Genomic DNA, 18,788 nt, shown 5'->3' on the forward strand with positions numbered 1-18,788 from the left:
GAGTCAGGTCCAAGTCTTAAATCATCAAATTTGTGACTTGTGTCAGAGTCTAGTCATGAGTCTGTGGCTCAGGTCTCCACCTGTGGTAAATATCAATTATACTGTAGTCATAAGCGTTTTCCATTGTTGGCAAATTTCAATCCAATGTAGCCCTATTTAGCCTTCAATTGAATGACTATAGACTATTACCTAGGATGGGGGGGGGGCACTCTCCATCTGCAAATGGTCAGCATGTATGCAAGTTTTTGGAATGACCTTTACGTAAGCTGTTCAAACCTAGATGTGAGGACTCCAGCGAATCAGTCTAATTAGTAATCTAATTAGGAAGCTGTAGTGAAAACCTGCATACACAGCGGCCATTTCTGGATAAGACTGGCCACCCCTGACCTAGGGGCATGTATCAGGAACCAAGATTTCTTTCTTAGCTGGACTACTTTGGCTTTCCAATATCACAACACTGGTTCACTAATCTAATCGGGCTACATTATCAGTCATGATACATGTCCGTGTTTCAGGCTCACTGTCCAGAAATAACGCTTGGACCAATCAGAGAGAAGTAGTCGCTACATTACGTGACGTAAATTCTTTCCCAAATTCTCGAAATGGGCTCTAATCCTCACATTCCGCAAAAAACACATTCCTTTTGCACAATAAAAAATAGTTAAAAATTAACTTTTTATTTACAATATATACACAAAATTAGCTACAACATAACTCTTGACTCTCAAGAGTACAGCAATTCCCTATCCACAAACCAACGATGGATATTAACAAATAAGTGAGTTTGTCTTGCCTGCTGGCTGAGCTCACGGTTTTTTCTTTTTTGTGAGACAGTGCTGCACCTTTGCTCATGAAGCAGGAGGCTCAAACTCCAGTCCTGAAGGACTGGAGCCCTATGTAGCATTTCTCTTTCCCTCTTCCACCGCAAATGATCGATTCAGCTCAGGAATTGTATGGTAATTAGCATAAGGAGTTGAATCAGGTGTGTTAAAAGAGGGTGAACCAAAAGCTGTGTAGGGCTCTGGACCTCCAGGGCTGGAGTTTGAGATCCCTGTCATAAAGTGAGTCCACAGACAATTAATTAATTGTGATAAACAATTTACTCATTCAGAGAACCACACGGGGAAAATGAAAATAATAAAAAAAAATAGGAAAAGAAAAAGTGTAAGTGGTCACCCAACAAAATTATGTTAAAATTGTGACGCTGTGTCCAGGATTACTTATTTCTAAAATCAAATGGCAAGCTACATTTAGGCATGTGTTTCATTATTTAAAGTATGTAGTCGTCTGAAAACCGGCTGTAGGCTATATTTACAGTTTGCACAAAATAGTACAAACAACGCAAGGGAAATCGATTGGACTTTCTGAACAACAAATCCCAGAAGGCCGTGCGCCTTATTCCACCGATTAAATCACTCTCACTAGAAACTAAACTAAAGGAAAGTGTTCAACGTTCTTACAAATTGCATCCAACTGTCAATCGTAGCATCGATTCGATTATTCGGTTCAGAGGTGTTGTAAGGGTGGTTCTAGAGCAAGTAAATTTCATTTGATTATGGGAAACATGAATGTTGTTTCTCCGGAATGTTTCATTCTCCAGAAAATACTTCGGACTATTTTTCAAGTGACACACGAACTGACTCTAAGGGAGTAAGGAGAGGTGGCAGCTCTCGGCAATCTGTTCAATTTAAATGAATAATAACGACCATCATAATGATAAATCATCCGGGCGCAGTGTGGCTTACGTGTACAGTCCGCAGTATATTGAAACCTGCGATTCTCTTTCAAAAGTCCCCAACCGGGTGAGGCGTGGATCACGGTAGCAGCTCCTGCTGTCCGGCCGGCTGCAGAGCATCTCCGCTTAAGTCTGTCAGCTTGCTAACCGATACATAGCTTGTTATCTTACCGCTTTATTCAGAAACTCCCGGTTTGCTCGGCTGCTGACTGCGTGGATTAATTTTGATAGTTTAGATAGCCGAGTTGTAAACTCATTTTAGCGGGTGGTTTTGCTCAGCTTTTAAAAACACGTTTATAATGTCAACAAACCAATTTGACACACATGTACATGTTTCTCTCTTTACCCATTAGGCAAGTATGGTGCACTGTTTGATAGAAGCCTATGGTTTGCTTAAAGACATGAGGTAAGTTAGCTGATACTAAACTAAATGAAACTGCGACTGAAGGCTGGCCGGTAGAGGCGTTTTTACTGCCCCGGCTGCTTGTTAACTAGTTTTAACATCGTAATGTGTTCCCTGTGTAATTCGTTTGAAAGTATTTTTCTAGTTAACTTGACCAAAGGCGTACTGTTTTCGCTTCCATAATGTAGAAATCGTATGTAATCCAGAAATTATTTACTCTTTGTTATTCTCAGCCATTACCAGTGATTACCTCTTCATGAGGAGTTATAACACAGGATGTAGTCTGCTCCTTACCGACGTTACCGTATATCTACTAGGCTCCAGTGCCTTACATTTTATTTTTTCATCTGTCGCTGGTTAGGAATGTGCTTTTCAGTTTATACCAGCTGTTCAATTATGCATTATTCTTGCAGAGAATGTAATTTTAGTATTACCTAGTAGACTGGTAGACATATTTGTACATTTGTTTTTCTATACTAGAGTGGTAAAACCTCGAGTAGCCAGCATGGAAGACATGGCAGTTTTCCACACAGATTCCTACCTGGAGCATCTCCACAAGATCAGTGAAGATGGGGACAACGATGATCCTCAGTCAATTGACTTTGGCTTGGGTAAGCGGGGGGGGGGGGGGGGGGGTGTATTTATATATTCATGTTTGGGAGTCACACTCTTAACTGGTTTTTTTGCTTGGCACAAGGTACATGCTCCACCTAGATGGTGAAGATTTGAGGTGCACCAAAGGCCTTTTAGCAAGATCACATCTCACGTGCCCCAGAACCTAAAGCATGTCATATATTTTAAATTGCACCAATTTTAAATCACCAGCTGTCGTCAATGTAATCCTCAAATCTGTAGTCCGAATTATCCATTTGTATTTTATTTGTTACTACTAAGGCTAAACAAGCACTCCATCCAGATCATAAACAAGAATCAAAATGTGACCCATTTATGTTTAATCAAATTCGAAAATATGCTTTGCTTACAGAAATGTGTTGCTTAATGCAGTGTAATTATGCAAACAAGAGTGTAGAGGGCGCTTGAACACAGAGATTTTTACTTGTGATATACTTCATAATAAAGTTTGGTGAATTCTTTTGCCCCCGCTGGAACGGCACAATAAACTGACTTGGAGAAAATGAATTAGTGTTGGCAGTCGTCCCTGGATGTTCAGAGTGTCGTGCTGATAGACGGTCACTGAGACGTCTCTTCCCTGCGTGTGCGAGCCGGCCTGATCGACCCTCTGTCCGCAGGGACGTAGGAGAGGCACTGTTATTTCTGGACAGAGAGTGGGCTTCTTCTGCCAAAGCGTCTGCGACTGAAACCACCTTGTTCTCCTCTGGGTCCCTTCACCAGCCCCCCTTCACAGTTTCTCCTTCTCTTGCTCTATCACCCTCATCTTTTCTCCCATTCTCATTTTTCAGATTTAAACGAGGGGAAAAAAAATGCTTTGTTTGCAAAAGTTTGTGCTTTGCAATCCACTGGAGTTCAACAGTGCACCAGAAATGAAAATAGATGTATGGTTGAAATAACATAAAATGAAGTCTGACTTTTTGCGTTACTTGGTACAGGATATTTCTATATAGATCTTTATAGAAATGCAGTGTCACTTCCAGAATGTTCTGTCTGTGTATCTGCCTGTCTAATGTCATGCTTCATTAGTGATTGATTTATTTGTGACTTTCCTGTTTTATCACTCTGCACATCCTCTGGGTATCCATAGATTTACTACTATTTTTGCTTGCATTTACTTTATGATGATGGTATTGTAAATTTCTTTCTGCACCTTTTTATAAACACCTTCTGTCTCTCTCCACGCCTCTTCTTCCCCTTGCAGGTTACGATTGCCCGGTGGTGGAGGGCATCTTTGATTATGCGGCGGCCGTTGGGGGGGCAACGCTGACGGCTGCAGAATGCCTACTTAATGGGAAGGACAATGTAGCCATCAACTGGGCAGGCGGCTGGCACCATGCCAAGAAGTAAGTCTGGGGGTGGGGCTTATTCCTCATTTATATTGGCTTGTGCCAGTATGGGGACGGCGTGCTGCTTCATTTCTGTTCACTGTCGCATGCCGTTGTCGTTTTAGACTGACATTGCTGTGGCCAAACTTCTCCCTGAACATTCAGAAGTCATATCCTGCCTTTGACCATTATTATTATTATTATTGTTATTATTAGTCAATCCTGTTCATGAGAGGCTCTGACGCCATAGTTGTCCCACACGGCAGCGATTCCCTGTCATCCTCTATTTCACCGTGGAGGGTGACTCAGCTCTTCCTCTGACTCGCAGGGACGAGGCCTCGGGCTTTTGCTACGTCAACGACGCGGTGCTGGGCATCCTGAAGCTAAGGGAGAAGTACGATCGAGTGCTGTACATAGATGTGGACTTGCACCACGGCGACGGTAACCGAACCAGCTATCCCACTCAAGCATTTGTGACCGGACTCTGCTCTGCATGACACATCACAGCAAACAGAATATGACCAGATTGCTGTCCATTATGTCCAGGTTTTAGCTGATCGCCCATCGGATAACAAACTACCTCAACAAATGTTGACACAATAACCAGATCTATAGTGGTGTTTTCCAGTCTTAATGAGAAATCGCTAAGGTTTGTAAGAATAACTGCAATTGTATTGAGAAAAAAATGTCATTTTTTTTATTGAATGTGTCACACCTGCATAAACCGCTGTCAGTGCTGATCCTTAGTTTGTCTTTGGTCACTGCTTTTGTTTGTGTCCTTACAGGTGTGGAAGATGCTTTCAGCTTTACCTCCAAGGTCATGACAGTGTCCTTGCACAAATTCTCTCCTGGCTTCTTCCCAGGTAAGTTACCAACCAGTTTTGGGGGGACAGGGGGTGGAGTTGTAGGTTATAGCTTAGAGTTAACCTTGACATTTTTTGATTAATTGGATTGATCTGGGCAGGGGGCCCCGTATGATATACTTTCGTGAGACCCAAAATCTCTGGGTGCTCCCCTGAGTTTTAGTAATTTGTTATTGAATCCAGCATCAGAAAACTAACCAGTAACTAAAGCCCTTAACTAGTTTTGCTGTATAATTTTTATGAATATTGAGTGAAGTATGAATTGTGTGATTTAAAAAAAAAAATAATAATAAAATATGGGAGGATTAATGATACTTACAGGAGGAGAGGGGCAGGGGGTGGGCATATCTGGCAGCTGATTGGGCACCCGTCTGCGGCTGCAGGAACAGGGGGCCTCCACGACACGGGGCTGGGGAAGGGCCGCTGGCACGCCGTGAACGTGCCGCTGGAGGACGGCATCGGGGACGATCGCTACTTCCAGCTATTCACCAGGTCCGTGAGCCCTCCCGGCGTCCCCTTTGGCCTCATGTCATCACGGCTGATTTACGGCCTCTAGTCTTTACACGAGTCGGCTTTTCACTCCGTTCCCTAAGCACTAGCCGTACGCTAAGCCTGTCATGTTAAGGTAAACAGGAAAGCCATCTTTCATGGTGGGGGGGTCAGGGGTCTGTTACATGTCCAAATAGCCTATGTGCTTTGTTTGGTTTGTTTGTATGAGTTTACAAGGCTCATACCCTAATCTGCAAGCCAGTTCACTTCACTATGTAATTTTTAAACCAATGTGCTTTTGAGCTTTGAGTAAAATGAGTGAGACGTGTCAGCCTGAGCTCCGCTCCAGATCGCGTTCAGTAACTGCGCTCGTTCTGGAGCCTGACCCACAGGGATCCTGTCTCGCACTCTCGGTGTGACCGTCTGCCTTTCATGGTTTCCCCCAGCGTTCTGCAGGAAGTACACGCCGCCTTCAACCCGGAAGCAATCGTGATGCAGCTGGGGGCGGACACCATTGCCGGCGACCCCATGTGCTCTTTCAACATGACGCCAGTGGGGGTGGGCCATTGCCTGGACTACGTGCTGACCTGGGAGCTGCCCACGCTGCTTCTTGGCGGAGGTGGGTGTGTCTGCGGGGAGGGGGGATGGGCGTGTTGTCTATCCATGTAAGCTTACTGGCTTATGCATCAAACTCCCAACGTTTAATGTGGAAAAACCTTTCTGGGCTGGTAGCCGGCTGCTCCACAGCGCCCCCATGTGCCTGTCATCCTTTCATGTAGTTTAGAGACAGCTTTCCAGTCAGCATCTAGTGAGGCTCCCTGCACCAAACCCGTGTCCCCAGCCCAGATTAATTAGCTCCATACAAAGACGGCATTTTTACTGACACTTCCCCCCTCCCCCACCTTCCCTTTACCCGGAGGCAGGAGGCTACAACCTTGCCAACACTGCCCGATGCTGGACCTATCTGACCGGCGCTGTGCTGGGCCGGTCTCTAGCTTCGGAGATACCAGACCATGAGGTAAGGTTCCAGCATGGCTCTGGTTTCAGCCCCCATCCCCCGATTCGGTGCTGAGTCACTGACTTTCATGAAAGGCTTCCCTGAGTCTCAATGCCAGAACCTGTTCCCCTGTCCCACGTCCCCAAGCCGAGCCAGGAGCCTGATCGCCGGCGGTAATGTAGCCGGTGTCCTCACCACCTGCCTCTGCTTATCTGTTTATGCAGTGGTGGGTGGTTGTACGTTCTTGGTAAGAACCAAAGGCAGCGATAAGAGCTGGTGGTAGCCGCCACCCGGGTTCGTGGCGATTGGCTGAGAGCTCTCCGCAGTAGCACAAAGAGGGTCCTTTTATAGCAAGGCTTCTGGGGGGAGTGGAGAGTCACGGTCTGCTGAATAAAAGACGTTTGTTGCTCAGGGTCCAGCCCGTTACCCCCGCGTGACCTTTGACCTCATTAAGCCGCACACGCCTTCAAAAGGCCATGGGTCCCCTGGCTAATTAGGGCTCTGTTCACAAAAGGCTTGGGGGGGGGGGTGGCAAGTGAGCATTAAACATCTGTGTCCCACCCAAATGTGGCTGAAGCCATTGAGATACAAGGCGGTTACATAACTTAAAATAACCCTTTTGTATTTGCGTGCAAGTGGACTACATGAGGATGTCGTCTGTAAACAAGTCCAGCCCAATGATCAGCACTGACAAAAATGAATTTCAGAGATCCAACAATCCCTTCCGTTTAAATCCACAACAGATTACTTTAGTTAATTTTTGTACATACAATATACATTTTGAGGGAAATCAGTTTTTTGTGTTTCATGCTGCTTTTGAAGCATGTTGTTGCTGAGGCAGTCCTATCAGAAATCCCATAATAATCACCCAGCAAGCCTTAGCATGACCTTTTGTGGGACCTGTTAGCTCCTGATCTTTTCCACAAAGCCACAAATGAGGGTAGGAGTGCACTTGTGGGTACAGGGGCATGAAGTTTTATGCTTCAGACTGTCTATGTACACCGTGGAGTATAATGGAGTATTATGGATGGCCCAATATTGTTTCTTGCAGCGTACAGGCTTAAGTGAGGGGGCGGGGTGTAATAAATGGAGACTCTGAGGGACCTTTAAGTATCTATATGGTGTATTTAAGCACAAAGTGGGAGGCAAGGAATATAGATAGAAAGGAGACAGAATCCTGAATGTTAGGTTTTCCATTTCGCTACAGCATGTGATGACAAACAGATGTGATCAGCATTCCTCCTACCACAGGGTGGTGCTGCTTCCTTCTCCCACTCTTGTTTGTCACTGGTTTCTTTTTACAGCTCACAGTGTAAACAATACTTAGGCAGGGGTGGCTCAGGTTGACCTGATCCTCTGTCATCCCACATACATCATGACACACAGACTCACACTCAGAATGAAGACTGCAGCAGAAAGGATTTAGCTCACTGTTTGCAATGAAACATACGTTCAGTTTTAGGTCTGAATGACATTGAAATGTAACAAAATGCTGTGAGCAAATGCTTACACAGTTTGGTGTTAGAGTAACACCGTTGAGGTTGTGATGGTTTGTACACTGATACTGAATGTTCCGGTAGGGATGATCTCTATACAAACACTTTTGGGGATTTTGGTAGAGATTAACCTTATTTTAATACTATTCAGGGTTTTGGTATGGATGATCATTATACTAATGCGGGTTATGGTTTCAGTAGACTGGTATTTGTGAAGAAATGAAGTATAACTGCTGGTTTGATAAACGGCCCCCAGGGGCACAGGAATCTCTGGCATGTGATCGGCATAAAAACTGTATTTACAGCTCGATTGTGCGCGTGTGTAAAGGCTGCAGGGCCAAATGAGGACAGGTCCAATGAGAGGGGCTGAGAGAGAAGAGAAGCCACACTTGGGGACTGGGGGGACGCGCCGAGTGAGGGGTGGGGGTGTCCTGCAGACAAAAAGCACTTTGTACCTGCCGGGTTGAATCCCTCTCCTCCGTCCCCAGCTGCCTTGGCTCTGAGAGACTGCTTTGGCCAGCATCATAAACAATGAAGACAGACTGGGGGGGGGGGCATGCAAGGGCCTCTTTGAGACCCCCAGAAGGGGGAATGTCCTACAGCAGAAACGTGCTTTGATGTGACAGACCTCAGTAGTCGTGTGGGGGGTTTCTAGCGGGAAAAGCCTATTTTATTTTATGTGTATGTGGGGATGCCTGATTCTATGATCATCAGTTTTACTCCTCAGCAGGATGATAAACTACAATTGTTAGAATTACTTTATGTTGGTTTTATATACATAAACTTTGAGCGTTTAATGTTAGGTGCACTGATGGTGCTCAGAGGATATTCTGGATGGTTTTCTGTTGGATTCCTGGAGTTTTCTGCTCCCAAGTCAGTCTGTGCCTCCCAGTCTGAAGTCCAGAGCTCCTCCTTATCCTGTCTGATGTTTGGCTAATCTAGCTTCACTTGCCCCATCACCAGCATCACACGCACATACCATGATGTTGTAGTTTTCCTGGCAATCCTATGAGACATGAAGCACAACCAAAATGTCCTGTCGTGGGCTGTTTCGGGTCTTTCAACTCCCCAGTCACCCCAGCATCTGGGTTTCCTCCCCCTCTTTGCAAAGTTGCTTATGTCGGTTTCCACCCCCATTCCCATCACAGCCTCCGAGTAAAACAAACAAACAAACGCAGTGCTCTGGTGCCCTTTGCCTCCCACCAACGAGCAACACCCTTTATTTTTGTTCCCAAGATCTGGTGATCCCATGGCTTTTTGTGTCAGTGTCTCTCTCCTTCCGTCCCCTGCTGGATGCCACCCTGGGAAGTGGAATGGAGATGGATTGGGGTGAATTGAGGAATGATCCCTTTTTTTAATCCCTTCTTTAGGAGATGAATGTTTCAATGTACGTTTGGTTTAATGAAATACAGGAAATGTCTCCCACTGTGGTCATTTTGCAGTAACATAAACTGCCTTTGTTGTCTGTTCTGGTTCAGTTCTTCACAGAGTATGGGCCAGATTACTCGCTGGAGATCAGTCCTAGCTGCCGACCGGACCGCAACGAGACTCAGCAGCTCGACCGGGTCATCAGCACCATCAAAGGTAGCACTTGCAGCAGATAGCTACCATAGGTGCAGTTTTGATGCTCTTCTGAAGCTTTGAAGCTCATGACACATCTTCACTTGAACCTGTAACCCTGACAGTTGGGTTGATGTTGATGTTGGCTTGCTGACATGTCAGAATTAGTGTTTTGGGTGGAGTTTTATGGGATGTTGTCCAGGTCTGCTGGGAGCATGATGACTGGCCTTAGGACAAACCAGTAAAGCTGAGGCTTGTGTCCAAGGCTTCAGGCAAAGGGCCAGGGGGCATGAGCTGGGGCAGTATTAAATTTCTTGTTGTCTCTATGGGCACAATAGTGACTAGTGGGTATATTGAGAGATTATGAAGTCGTTCCCCAAGCTTATTTTCAGCCTCACAGTTGCCTGATGTTTACTTGAGGGTGGTAGGATACGTGTCCCCCACCCTACATCACACACGCCATTCAGATAGTTCCCCCTAGACGTCCTTCTTCTTGTCCAGCAGCCAGAAGCTTTCGGTCTCCTGCTTGGGAGGCGATGCGTCCCTTTCGACTAGCTAGGCTGCGTTGCCTACGGGGGAGCTGTGACCTCCAGGAAACTATGACAGCGTGGGGGAGGCTTAGTTTGGTGGTGTTGGGGGGGGGGGGGTATGACCAGAACAGAATGGAAAGCTTTGAGAAGAGCACAAGGGACTGAGGAACATATGCTGGCAGCCAATGTCACATCTGCTCCACCACCAGTTCAGAGAGTCATTGTTTGGAAGTTAGATTCATTCATACGTTTCTATGTCTGGGATGTTGCTCCTTCCATCCCGTTGCTTGTGGCCTGAGGCGCTGATGGTCTGACGTTAACCCAGTTCACATCTGACCAATGTAGCTTCATGTCATGGAGGTGACTGGGTTTCCTCTACGGCCAAGCGGTGCTGGGGGGGGGGGGGGTCACCAACAGAGTGACGGACTCAGGACCCGCATCCGAGGGGGCAGGATGCACGAGCCTCACTGACAGGCGATTTGTAGTCAGGGCTTCCTTGCAGAGTTATAAACACAGTAACTCCTGCGTTCTGCAGACATATATTTGTTCGGGGTTCACAGGAGTTGAAGTAGTTTGTTGAAGTAGAGTTACACAATGAAGACAAGGTCACATGACAGGACCGGATGGTGGTGGCTTCATGACTGTTTCACAACCATGTTTCTGCTAGATGCCTTCGAATAAATCATTGGTCACTATAACCCTGTATTTTATTCCTTTTCCTGGAATTTTTAGTTTAATCCCCTGCATCTGATGCTCCATCAAAGCATCAAATTAAGGAGGATTTTAACTGGACGCTGCAGGGAATTAGATAGCTACCATAGGTGCAGTTTTGATGCTCTACTGAAGCTTTGAAACCCATGACACATCTTCACTTGAACCTGTAATCATGACAGTTGGGTTGATGTTGGCTTGTTGACATGTCAGAATTAGTGTTTTGGGTGGAGTTTTATGGGATGTTGTCCAGATCTTCTGGGAAAGTAACTGCATTTGGATTTATTTAGTGCTCGTTTGCATGTGGCATGTTTGAATGACCGTGTAATGAGCCAGTGAGCTGGTCAGAGTGCGATTTGTTGGGCACTTCAAGGTGCCAATGTTGGGAAAGGAACAGTCCATGGTAGCACTGCTCAGGCAAAAATCAAAATCAGTTATTCTGGTCAATATTGAGATCACAACTATTTAACATGATATCTCAATGACTTTGGAAATATCATGCTTTTTATTTATTTATTTATTTTTACTATTTTAAACTTTTTTTTTTTTTGTCTCTTTAGCAATGGATTTCCATGCGTTCTATAATTCAGCTGACAAATAAATAAAAAGCGGCTGCACTGGATTCATAACCCAAAACAAAATGAGCGCATTATTGCAAAATTAAATGTGGCATAATAATTGTTTAATCTAAATTATTTTCTTTCGATCATTGTTGAAAGCCGTAGTTGTAATTGAGATTAAAATTCCATGACTTGTCCAGCCCTACCCCGTGGTCATGCTCAGTCAAGCCTCCAAGTGCCCCATGACCTGGTGAGACAGTAGTTGGCCCCGCCTCTTGGCCCGCTTTTCCGTAATTGCCTTCTGTGCCTGGTGGAACGTTTACGGGAATGCCGGCTTGTGGAGTGGGGAAAGGAAACAAGAGAAGGGTTGTTAGAAACCCACATGTGGTGACTTTCTGTTGGCCATCCCCAGCTTCGCCTCGTTTCCTCTGATGCCGTGCGCTGATAATGAAGACTGTCTACTGAGTGCAAATCCCAGCCACCATGATGGAAACGACCATCTCTCTCTGAATGAAAGCACTTGGATAATGGCTTTTTCACCTTCACAAGAATTGCCTAAACCTTCATATTTGGGAGTTTAACTGTGGAAGGGTATTTTGTTTCATCGGTTGAAATCTCCTTGCAGTTTCTAGAAAGTGGCCTTTGATTAACTATTAACGATTAGCTCTGGTGACATTTATAGAAGCTCCTGGTTGTTATATACACCACAGGAACAAGTGAGTTCACACCACATACTTATGTGTCATAGTTTGTTCTCCCCCCCGGTGATTGAATCGTCATTGTCTGAGGCCTCGTTAAACTACCCCTTGCTCCCATTTTCCAGGGTGTTCCAGCAGGTGTAATAGTCAGAACCAGTTAGAGAGAATGCCATCGACGTTACTAGAGTTATGGGGTTGCTCTTCTGTGGGCTTGGTATCGTAGCCATAGGGAGATGCACGCCGTCTAACTACAGGCCAGTGGGTGCCAGGGTCACTCACTTTGCATATATCTTATTTGACCATGGCTGTCATGTCTTTTTAAAACCTCCTAGTGTCAGGTGATGGTGACAGGCAGAGCTCAGTAAGCTTGTGGGGAATTAGACGTTGTAACATTGATGTCTGTCTGGATGCCAGAACTTGTGACTTTCTTGCGTGTGTGTTTGTGTGTGTGTGTGGTTTCTTCAGACAGCACTTCTGCACGTGTGAGTTCGTAATATGAAATTTACCCCCCCTTTCCCCCAATGTCCCTGCTCTTGTTTACAGGGAATCTGAAGAATGTAGTGTAGGGCCACGCTTCAGCTCAAGGTTCCCGAGTCGGAGGGGCCTAATGAAGACAGTATGTTGGCCCACTTGCCTGAGGGGAGCTTTTAAAAACATCGCTTCAGTGTTTCCAGGAAACGTTCTAACGAGAGTCTGTTTGCTAATGCTGCTCGTTCAAGTCTGTTTTATTTACTGTCTTTTAAAGGGGTTGCAAATAGGTTATTTTTAACCAAATGTCCATTTTGAAATCAAAATTTAGATATACTCGTAGGTTATGGAAATACTTTGTGCGAAACAACATGACATACGTGAATGGTTTTACGCCTTTTAATGTTCTTGGATATCGACGCTGTAACCCCAGTTAGTGTTCAAACAGATGTTACCTGTTAGGTAGACCCACGCGCCGAACTGTTAGAACATGTACCTCAGATCTAAGTTAATAAGTTGGAGGTGAAGCCGCTGGCTTGCATCCTTGGCTCCACCAAAAATGGCTTCCATTCCGAACCCCTTTCTGCCAGCCCCACTCTGAAGATTTGCTCATGGCCCTGAATGCTGGCTCAGGCAGGATGACGTCAGCCCAGCCGGGGGTCACTGGGAGGCTGCCAGTACAGGACCGCGCCAACTGTGGGATTATCAGCACTGTACACACAAATTGTCAGCAAAGCGACCTGTCAGTACAGATTCATGCAGAACATGACTTCAAATCTCAATGTTAAGAAATGGTTTAGGTTTCAGAATAACTCCAAACGGTTTAGACTTAGAAGCGTTTTGTATTTTTTTAACTTTGTTATTCACTGTAAATATTCCTCAATAAAAAAGTGATCAAACTTGACTTTGTGGTTTACTGTGTGTCATTCTGGTGTCTAGCAGCTGAACTTGTTTGAACTATTAATCGTTTACGTTTTAAATGCTGTGTATGACTCATACACGTACTTTCGCCTTTCCTGGTGCCGATGGGACGTCTTTGATGCAATGGGAACCAAAACAGGTCCATAGCATGACTACTCTGCTTTCGTGGCGGCATGTGACTTAAACTGATTTCATTTGCCAATGTACCTGCTGCCAATGGGACACACAATATTCATGCCTGGTTAACTGTGAGTGATGCCGCAGTATTCGTGCAGATCGCAGAATTGGGGTCGCTGTGCGGTATAATAGTCATTACGCTGGTGGAGCGGTTTTAAGACTAAAGGAATGTGGTGACACTTTACTTGAGGGGGCACAGGTAATGTAGCAGTGCACTCAGTTTCTGGTTAATTAATACATTAACTGATTAAGTTACGTACTGATCCCATGTTCGTTCGTCGTTAATCATTCATGACGGTCCATGTATTTCATTCAATTACTATATTAGTTCATGATTTGTACTTGAGTAGTAACTGAGTTATTAAGTTAACTGTGTGCTCTCAAGTGAAATGTTTAAAGTAATGTTGTAAATTGCGCCCATATAAGAACTTAATCTGTATTACCTGTTTTTAACAAAGTTTCTAAACCGTATCATATAAGGCACTGGCGATGCATTGAATTCCAATAATGTCGATTATCGATATGAACCTTTTCTTCGCACTGTGGGGTTGCCAACTTTGGACAGCTGACTTGAGTGAGATTTTCATTTTGAGACAAGTCTGCACACGTATTTACATGTATGTTTTATTACATTGGAAATAGTCTAGGGTTTACAGACCACCTCAATGCCTCTGATGTGGCTAATCTTAGGTTTATTATGGAATAATATACATTTGCCGTAATATTTCCTGTGTGAACGTGAGTCTGAAAGTGTGTCACGAGAGATAGGTGAGAGCTGGCAGCCGCAGTCATTGTGAAGTTGTTATTCCGCCTAATTTACTTAACTTTATTCCTATTAATACATTACTAAGATAAGCATAATACTGAGCACGTTTTGATGGTTGACAGGGAAATGTAGAAGCCATCAGGGCTTTGGGGCGATAAAGACAATGCCAACCGACCGTTTGTGTGATTTGCATACATTTCCCCAGCGGACATGGAGGTGGGTAGCTCTTATCCTAGTTGCAAAGGCCGGGTCGCGCTAATGGAAACGTGCGCTCAACGAGACAGATGCGCCCCTTTGTCCGTTTAACAGAAATGATGCCAAGGGTGTAACGTCTCTTCATGCTCACTATTATTTTTAACAGTCACAGCTGTACAATTCTTGGCGGGAGGCGCCCATTTAAAACGAATATTAAGAAATGAAGCAGATAGCATGTAAATGTGCCGGAACTGAGATGCTGGTAGGATTTTTAGAAAGGGGGTTGACTGGCATGTTTTGTTTATGCTCTTCTTTTTAGTTATTTTAAAAATAGTTTCGCAAATCTTAGTATTAAAAATCTGAAACATATTAGCCTCATGTGGGAAGAATAGGAAGACGTGTCCTTTGAAAATAACTGAACTTTGAATAAGTCATATATATGTTTCAGATATATAGAAATATATTAAATGATGGTGCGTGTGTCCTTGCTTTGGGTCATGGTTAGTTGTATCTTCATCTATTTGATTGTCTCATAAAATATTATTAAACATTTTTAATCAATGAGTAGCAAATATTAGTAAATATTATTAGGTTGCCAAGTATCATTTCATATCTGAATATGAATAAATAATTACATATTGTCGATATACAACAGGCAGTGTCCAAGTGCTTTATATAGGGCGTATATGCGTCGGTCCAGTTCAGAATCCACTCCGGGTCGCAGTTCCTACTCTCCTGCGCACTCGCTATCGAGGCTGGGATGCGCGCTTATAACAGCGCACTTCTTCTGAAGCGGGGTCACAAATAATCGCGATACCTCGATTGCTGGCGGAATGAGCCGAGCGGCTGGTGCGCAAGATATGTTATGTACAAAGCCAATGACTTTACTCGTACATAGTACATTAAATTGAACAGCAAGTTTATATATACGAATATATTTTCTTGTCTTATCTGACATTGACGGATGAAGGTGGACTAAACTTTCAGTTGTGCTACTCTGAAACAGTTTTTTGCAGGTAAGTTACTAAATATGTCTGATGATATATAAACAGTTTTGCTTTTTTAAAATGTTTTCGCGAAGGCATGTATTGGAATTTGATGACAGAAAAAAATAAAATATTTATTAATATTTATTTGTAATAGCAATATTTGTTTGCTTTCTCAATATATTTGTGACATTAAATTTCTGCCTTAATAGCATAATATAGCTATAGATAATTTTATAAATGTATTCGTAATTATTGATTGTATGAACCATCATTACTGTACACGTTACTTTATTTTGTGTATATGTTGCGTTTTTCTAAAAAAAAAAAACTTTCATTGATTAGAAGCTCTTGCAAGTGGAAAAGACGTTTCACTAGATTTACGATACGGGTCAAGATCAAATACTAAGAATGAATCCTATGTTTCTCAGTTAGTTTTAAGCAGGAGTGTACCTAATAAGTAATTGAAATGTCATACTGATAATATTACCACGCTTTGTACAGGAATTTTAAAGACAGATCGTTTAAAACTCTTACTACACCCTATTGTGAATACAGTTAAGTTGCCAGCTACCAATATAGTAGCTATGAATTGAAGTATTTTCCCCTCTCCTCACCCACAGCAAAGCACGCAGACAAACACAGTGATTGTCGTTGGTCCTGCAGACCCCGAAACATAGCTAGGATAAATCTTCAGGTGAAAGTGAGTGCCACCTAGTGTCCATAGTGGGGCATGACACGAAAAGACACGTCATCCGAGCTCTGTCCGCATGTGTGCACCAGCCCTCTGCAATCACGCTGACCTGACCATAAACCTTGAAGCTAGGGAGGGAGGTGGGGAGGGAGCCCTAATCAGTTAGACAATTAGCCCTCCTTTTGAGAAGCATATGCAAGCAAGAGAAATGCATAATGATGGTGTTAAATATTGAATATCCAGATATTTCCAATGTTCTTAGTGTTCTTTAACTCCTAGTATTGCATCTCTGGTGTTTGTCTCTCATTCTGAATAGGTGTTTCCCAGGTGATGAGCTCACTGCTCTTCCCCAGCTACGGTATGAAGGATCGTGAGTCAGTGGCTCTCTTGCACTACACAGGCACAGGCTCAGCAAAGGTGACCGGTCCATTCTCCTCGGCCAGCCTCCCGGCCTCATTCCCCACGATGGGCAAGCCCCAGCCGTTCAGCCTCCCGCCCGGCCCCCAGCTGCTGGCTAGCAGGCAGCTTCAGAAGCTCAACAGTCACTACCAGAGCTTGGCAGGTGCCGCTACTCCAACTGCCGGACCGCCCAGAAGCTATGGACCGGCAGTGACTGTGGGCCCTGGACACATCATACCGCCACCTCTCGGGACCTCCCCGGGACCTGGACTCATTGATTCTGACCCAGTTGATGAGGAGGTTTTGATGTCTCTGGTGGTGGAGTTGGGGTTAGACCGGGCCAATGACCTTCCAGAGCTATGGCTGGGCCAGAACGAGGTGGAGTTCATCTCGGATGTTTCTGCCTTATGATGTGTGTGTGATCTCCTACCCGACGTGGAGAGAGAGCCAGAGTGGCTTAGCCTGACTGTGAGTGCCTGGGAAAGGGGGTCAAGCTCCCTGCTGGCACGATGATGACAATTCAGAGGACTGCAGTCAGCTGAGGACAGCGTTCCTGCAACAAGCAGCATGTTTCTGCTTTTCTAACGGCCTTGTCTGCGTATAATAAAAGAGAGGAGGTGAGGTCAAGTGAAGAGATGCTGAGAAGCCTGGGGAACCACAAAAATCTCTGTGCATAAAGGACCGTGTCCTGTAGACCCACCAGTGAAGTTTGCCATTTACACCCTAACAAGCCGGCATATTCCCCATGAAACTGACATGGGGGGAAACCAAGGAAGATGAGCCAGATGGTTTTGCTATTGCTGACTGTTTGCTCGCTCTGCCCGATAGATTTGTTTTTCTTTAGTCACCTCACCTATTTACTGCCTACACACAATCACATACAATAACGACGAATTTCCAAAGATCAGCACTTGTGTATGATGATATTCACTGTGTTTGGACATGCCACATGCGGGGCGGCAGGGTTGGGGGGGCGGGAGTTCCCATAAGCCTGAAACCTAAGGCTGGGGATTAACAACAAAAAGAAAAACTACATATAACCGGTAGCAGGGGCTAACTTCCTGGGAAATGGTGTTTAGAGATGACTGAATGACTAGTGACTGGAGTTTAGTGACTGGGACTCTGTGACTGGACACTGGTCACTCGAGCTTATTGGTTGGGGGCTGGTTACCTGGAAATACAGACTGAGGCTTTGCGAATGGGAATTTCTGACCAGTGAAAAGTGACTAATACCATGCTGCCATCGAAAGAAATCATGCGAGAGATCGGTAAGACACATCAATCAGAGTGGCTCCTCTCGGTTACCTTCTGGGTGGCTGAGGGGTGTTACAGAATTGCATTCTTATAGCTGCATCTCTGAATCTCTGCATCAATGACACGGGGAGCGCGGTTGGTTGAGATCAGACACGTTTTGAAAAACAAAGCAAATTGTGAATACTATCAAATATTCCCAAAATAATTGTTCAGAAGTTCGGGAGTATGCTGTTTCCAGTTACAGGACTGCTGGATCGTCAGTCCTGTGTATCGTGCATCTCTAAGGAAGAGAATGAGAAAAGGAGTGTGTGTTGCTTTGCATGTGTGTGTGCGCACATATTAGCTTTATTGTGGGTTTTGCTATCAGAAACTTCCACAGGGAACAAAAGCGATTTGCCAGTGAAAACATGCCTGTTGAGTTCGTTATGAGGTATTGTTCTAGCAATTATCATGTGTAAAGACTGGCTTAACTGACCTCCACTGTTTTACTGTCTTAGTTTATGGGAAGTATCATGCATTTTCTTTAATAGAGTGTTTTCCTTTTCCAAGTGTCGAGTCTCCTAGGCGAGACTGCGTGAGTGAAAAATAATTTGAAATTACTGTTAATGAAGTACGTAAAACCATGTGAATTTCATTTGGTAGTCATGATTTGTTGTTTATGTCATCATTTGTTTATTGGTCTTTTAGAAAGGGCGCGGTGTGGTTCATGGTGTTTCGCCTGTTTCTCATCACACTTACTTATGACAATCATTATCACTTTAAATTTGCTTAGCACTTTCCCTATGTTGTATTTTTAATAAATAATGCAAACTTGCTTAACTGTGTTAAGGTATCTGCGGCTTACTGCACGATTAAAAAAATGTACTTACATAAAACTGGATCTCCTTTTAAACATGGATTTATTTATACGATCATACTGCCATCTTGT

General features: G+C 44.3%; 2 protein-coding genes across 13 annotated transcripts; both read left to right on the forward strand.

Moving 5' to 3' along the window:
• The first annotated feature begins 1,002 nt into the window (after positions 1-1,002).
• hdac8 (histone deacetylase 8) lies at positions 1,003-13,372 on the forward strand. 5 transcript variants are annotated; one of them, XM_049028860.1, is made up of 11 exons: positions 1,003-1,061; positions 2,089-2,141; positions 2,619-2,749; positions 3,973-4,114; positions 4,425-4,537; positions 4,882-4,959; positions 5,343-5,451; positions 5,895-6,067; positions 6,372-6,466; positions 9,420-9,525; positions 12,544-13,372. In XM_049028860.1, the coding sequence occupies exons 2-11, from the start codon at positions 2,095-2,097 to the stop codon at positions 12,564-12,566; spliced, it is 1,017 nt and encodes a 338-aa protein (XP_048884817.1). In that variant the 5' UTR covers positions 1,003-1,061; positions 2,089-2,094; the 3' UTR covers positions 12,567-13,372. The 5 variants fall into 5 exon arrangements, with proteins under 5 accessions (XP_048884817.1, XP_048884814.1, XP_048884812.1 ...); XM_049028857.1 differs by lacking the exon at positions 1,003-1,061 and adding an exon at positions 1,415-1,624; XM_049028855.1 differs by lacking the exon at positions 1,003-1,061 and adding an exon at positions 1,631-1,802.
• A 200-nt stretch (positions 13,373-13,572) lies between these two features.
• Positions 13,573-18,740, forward strand: LOC125750683 (cbp/p300-interacting transactivator 1-like). 8 transcript variants are annotated; one of them, XM_049028863.1, is made up of 4 exons: positions 13,576-13,637; positions 15,498-15,543; positions 16,137-16,216; positions 16,524-18,740. In XM_049028863.1, exon 4 carries the CDS (start codon positions 16,538-16,540, stop codon positions 17,015-17,017), a length of 480 nt encoding a protein of 159 aa, XP_048884820.1. In that variant the 5' UTR covers positions 13,576-13,637; positions 15,498-15,543; positions 16,137-16,216; positions 16,524-16,537; the 3' UTR covers positions 17,018-18,740. The 8 variants fall into 8 exon arrangements, with proteins under 8 accessions (XP_048884825.1, XP_048884820.1, XP_048884826.1 ...); XM_049028866.1 differs by having other exon boundaries at positions 13,636-13,765; XM_049028864.1 differs by lacking the exon at positions 16,137-16,216 and having other exon boundaries at positions 13,636-13,765.
• The last annotated feature ends 48 nt before the right edge of the window (positions 18,741-18,788 follow it).

Source organism: Brienomyrus brachyistius, chromosome 10 (assembly GCF_023856365.1).
Source record: "Brienomyrus brachyistius isolate T26 chromosome 10, BBRACH_0.4, whole genome shotgun sequence".
Lineage (NCBI taxonomy): Eukaryota > Metazoa > Chordata > Actinopteri > Osteoglossiformes > Mormyridae > Brienomyrus > Brienomyrus brachyistius.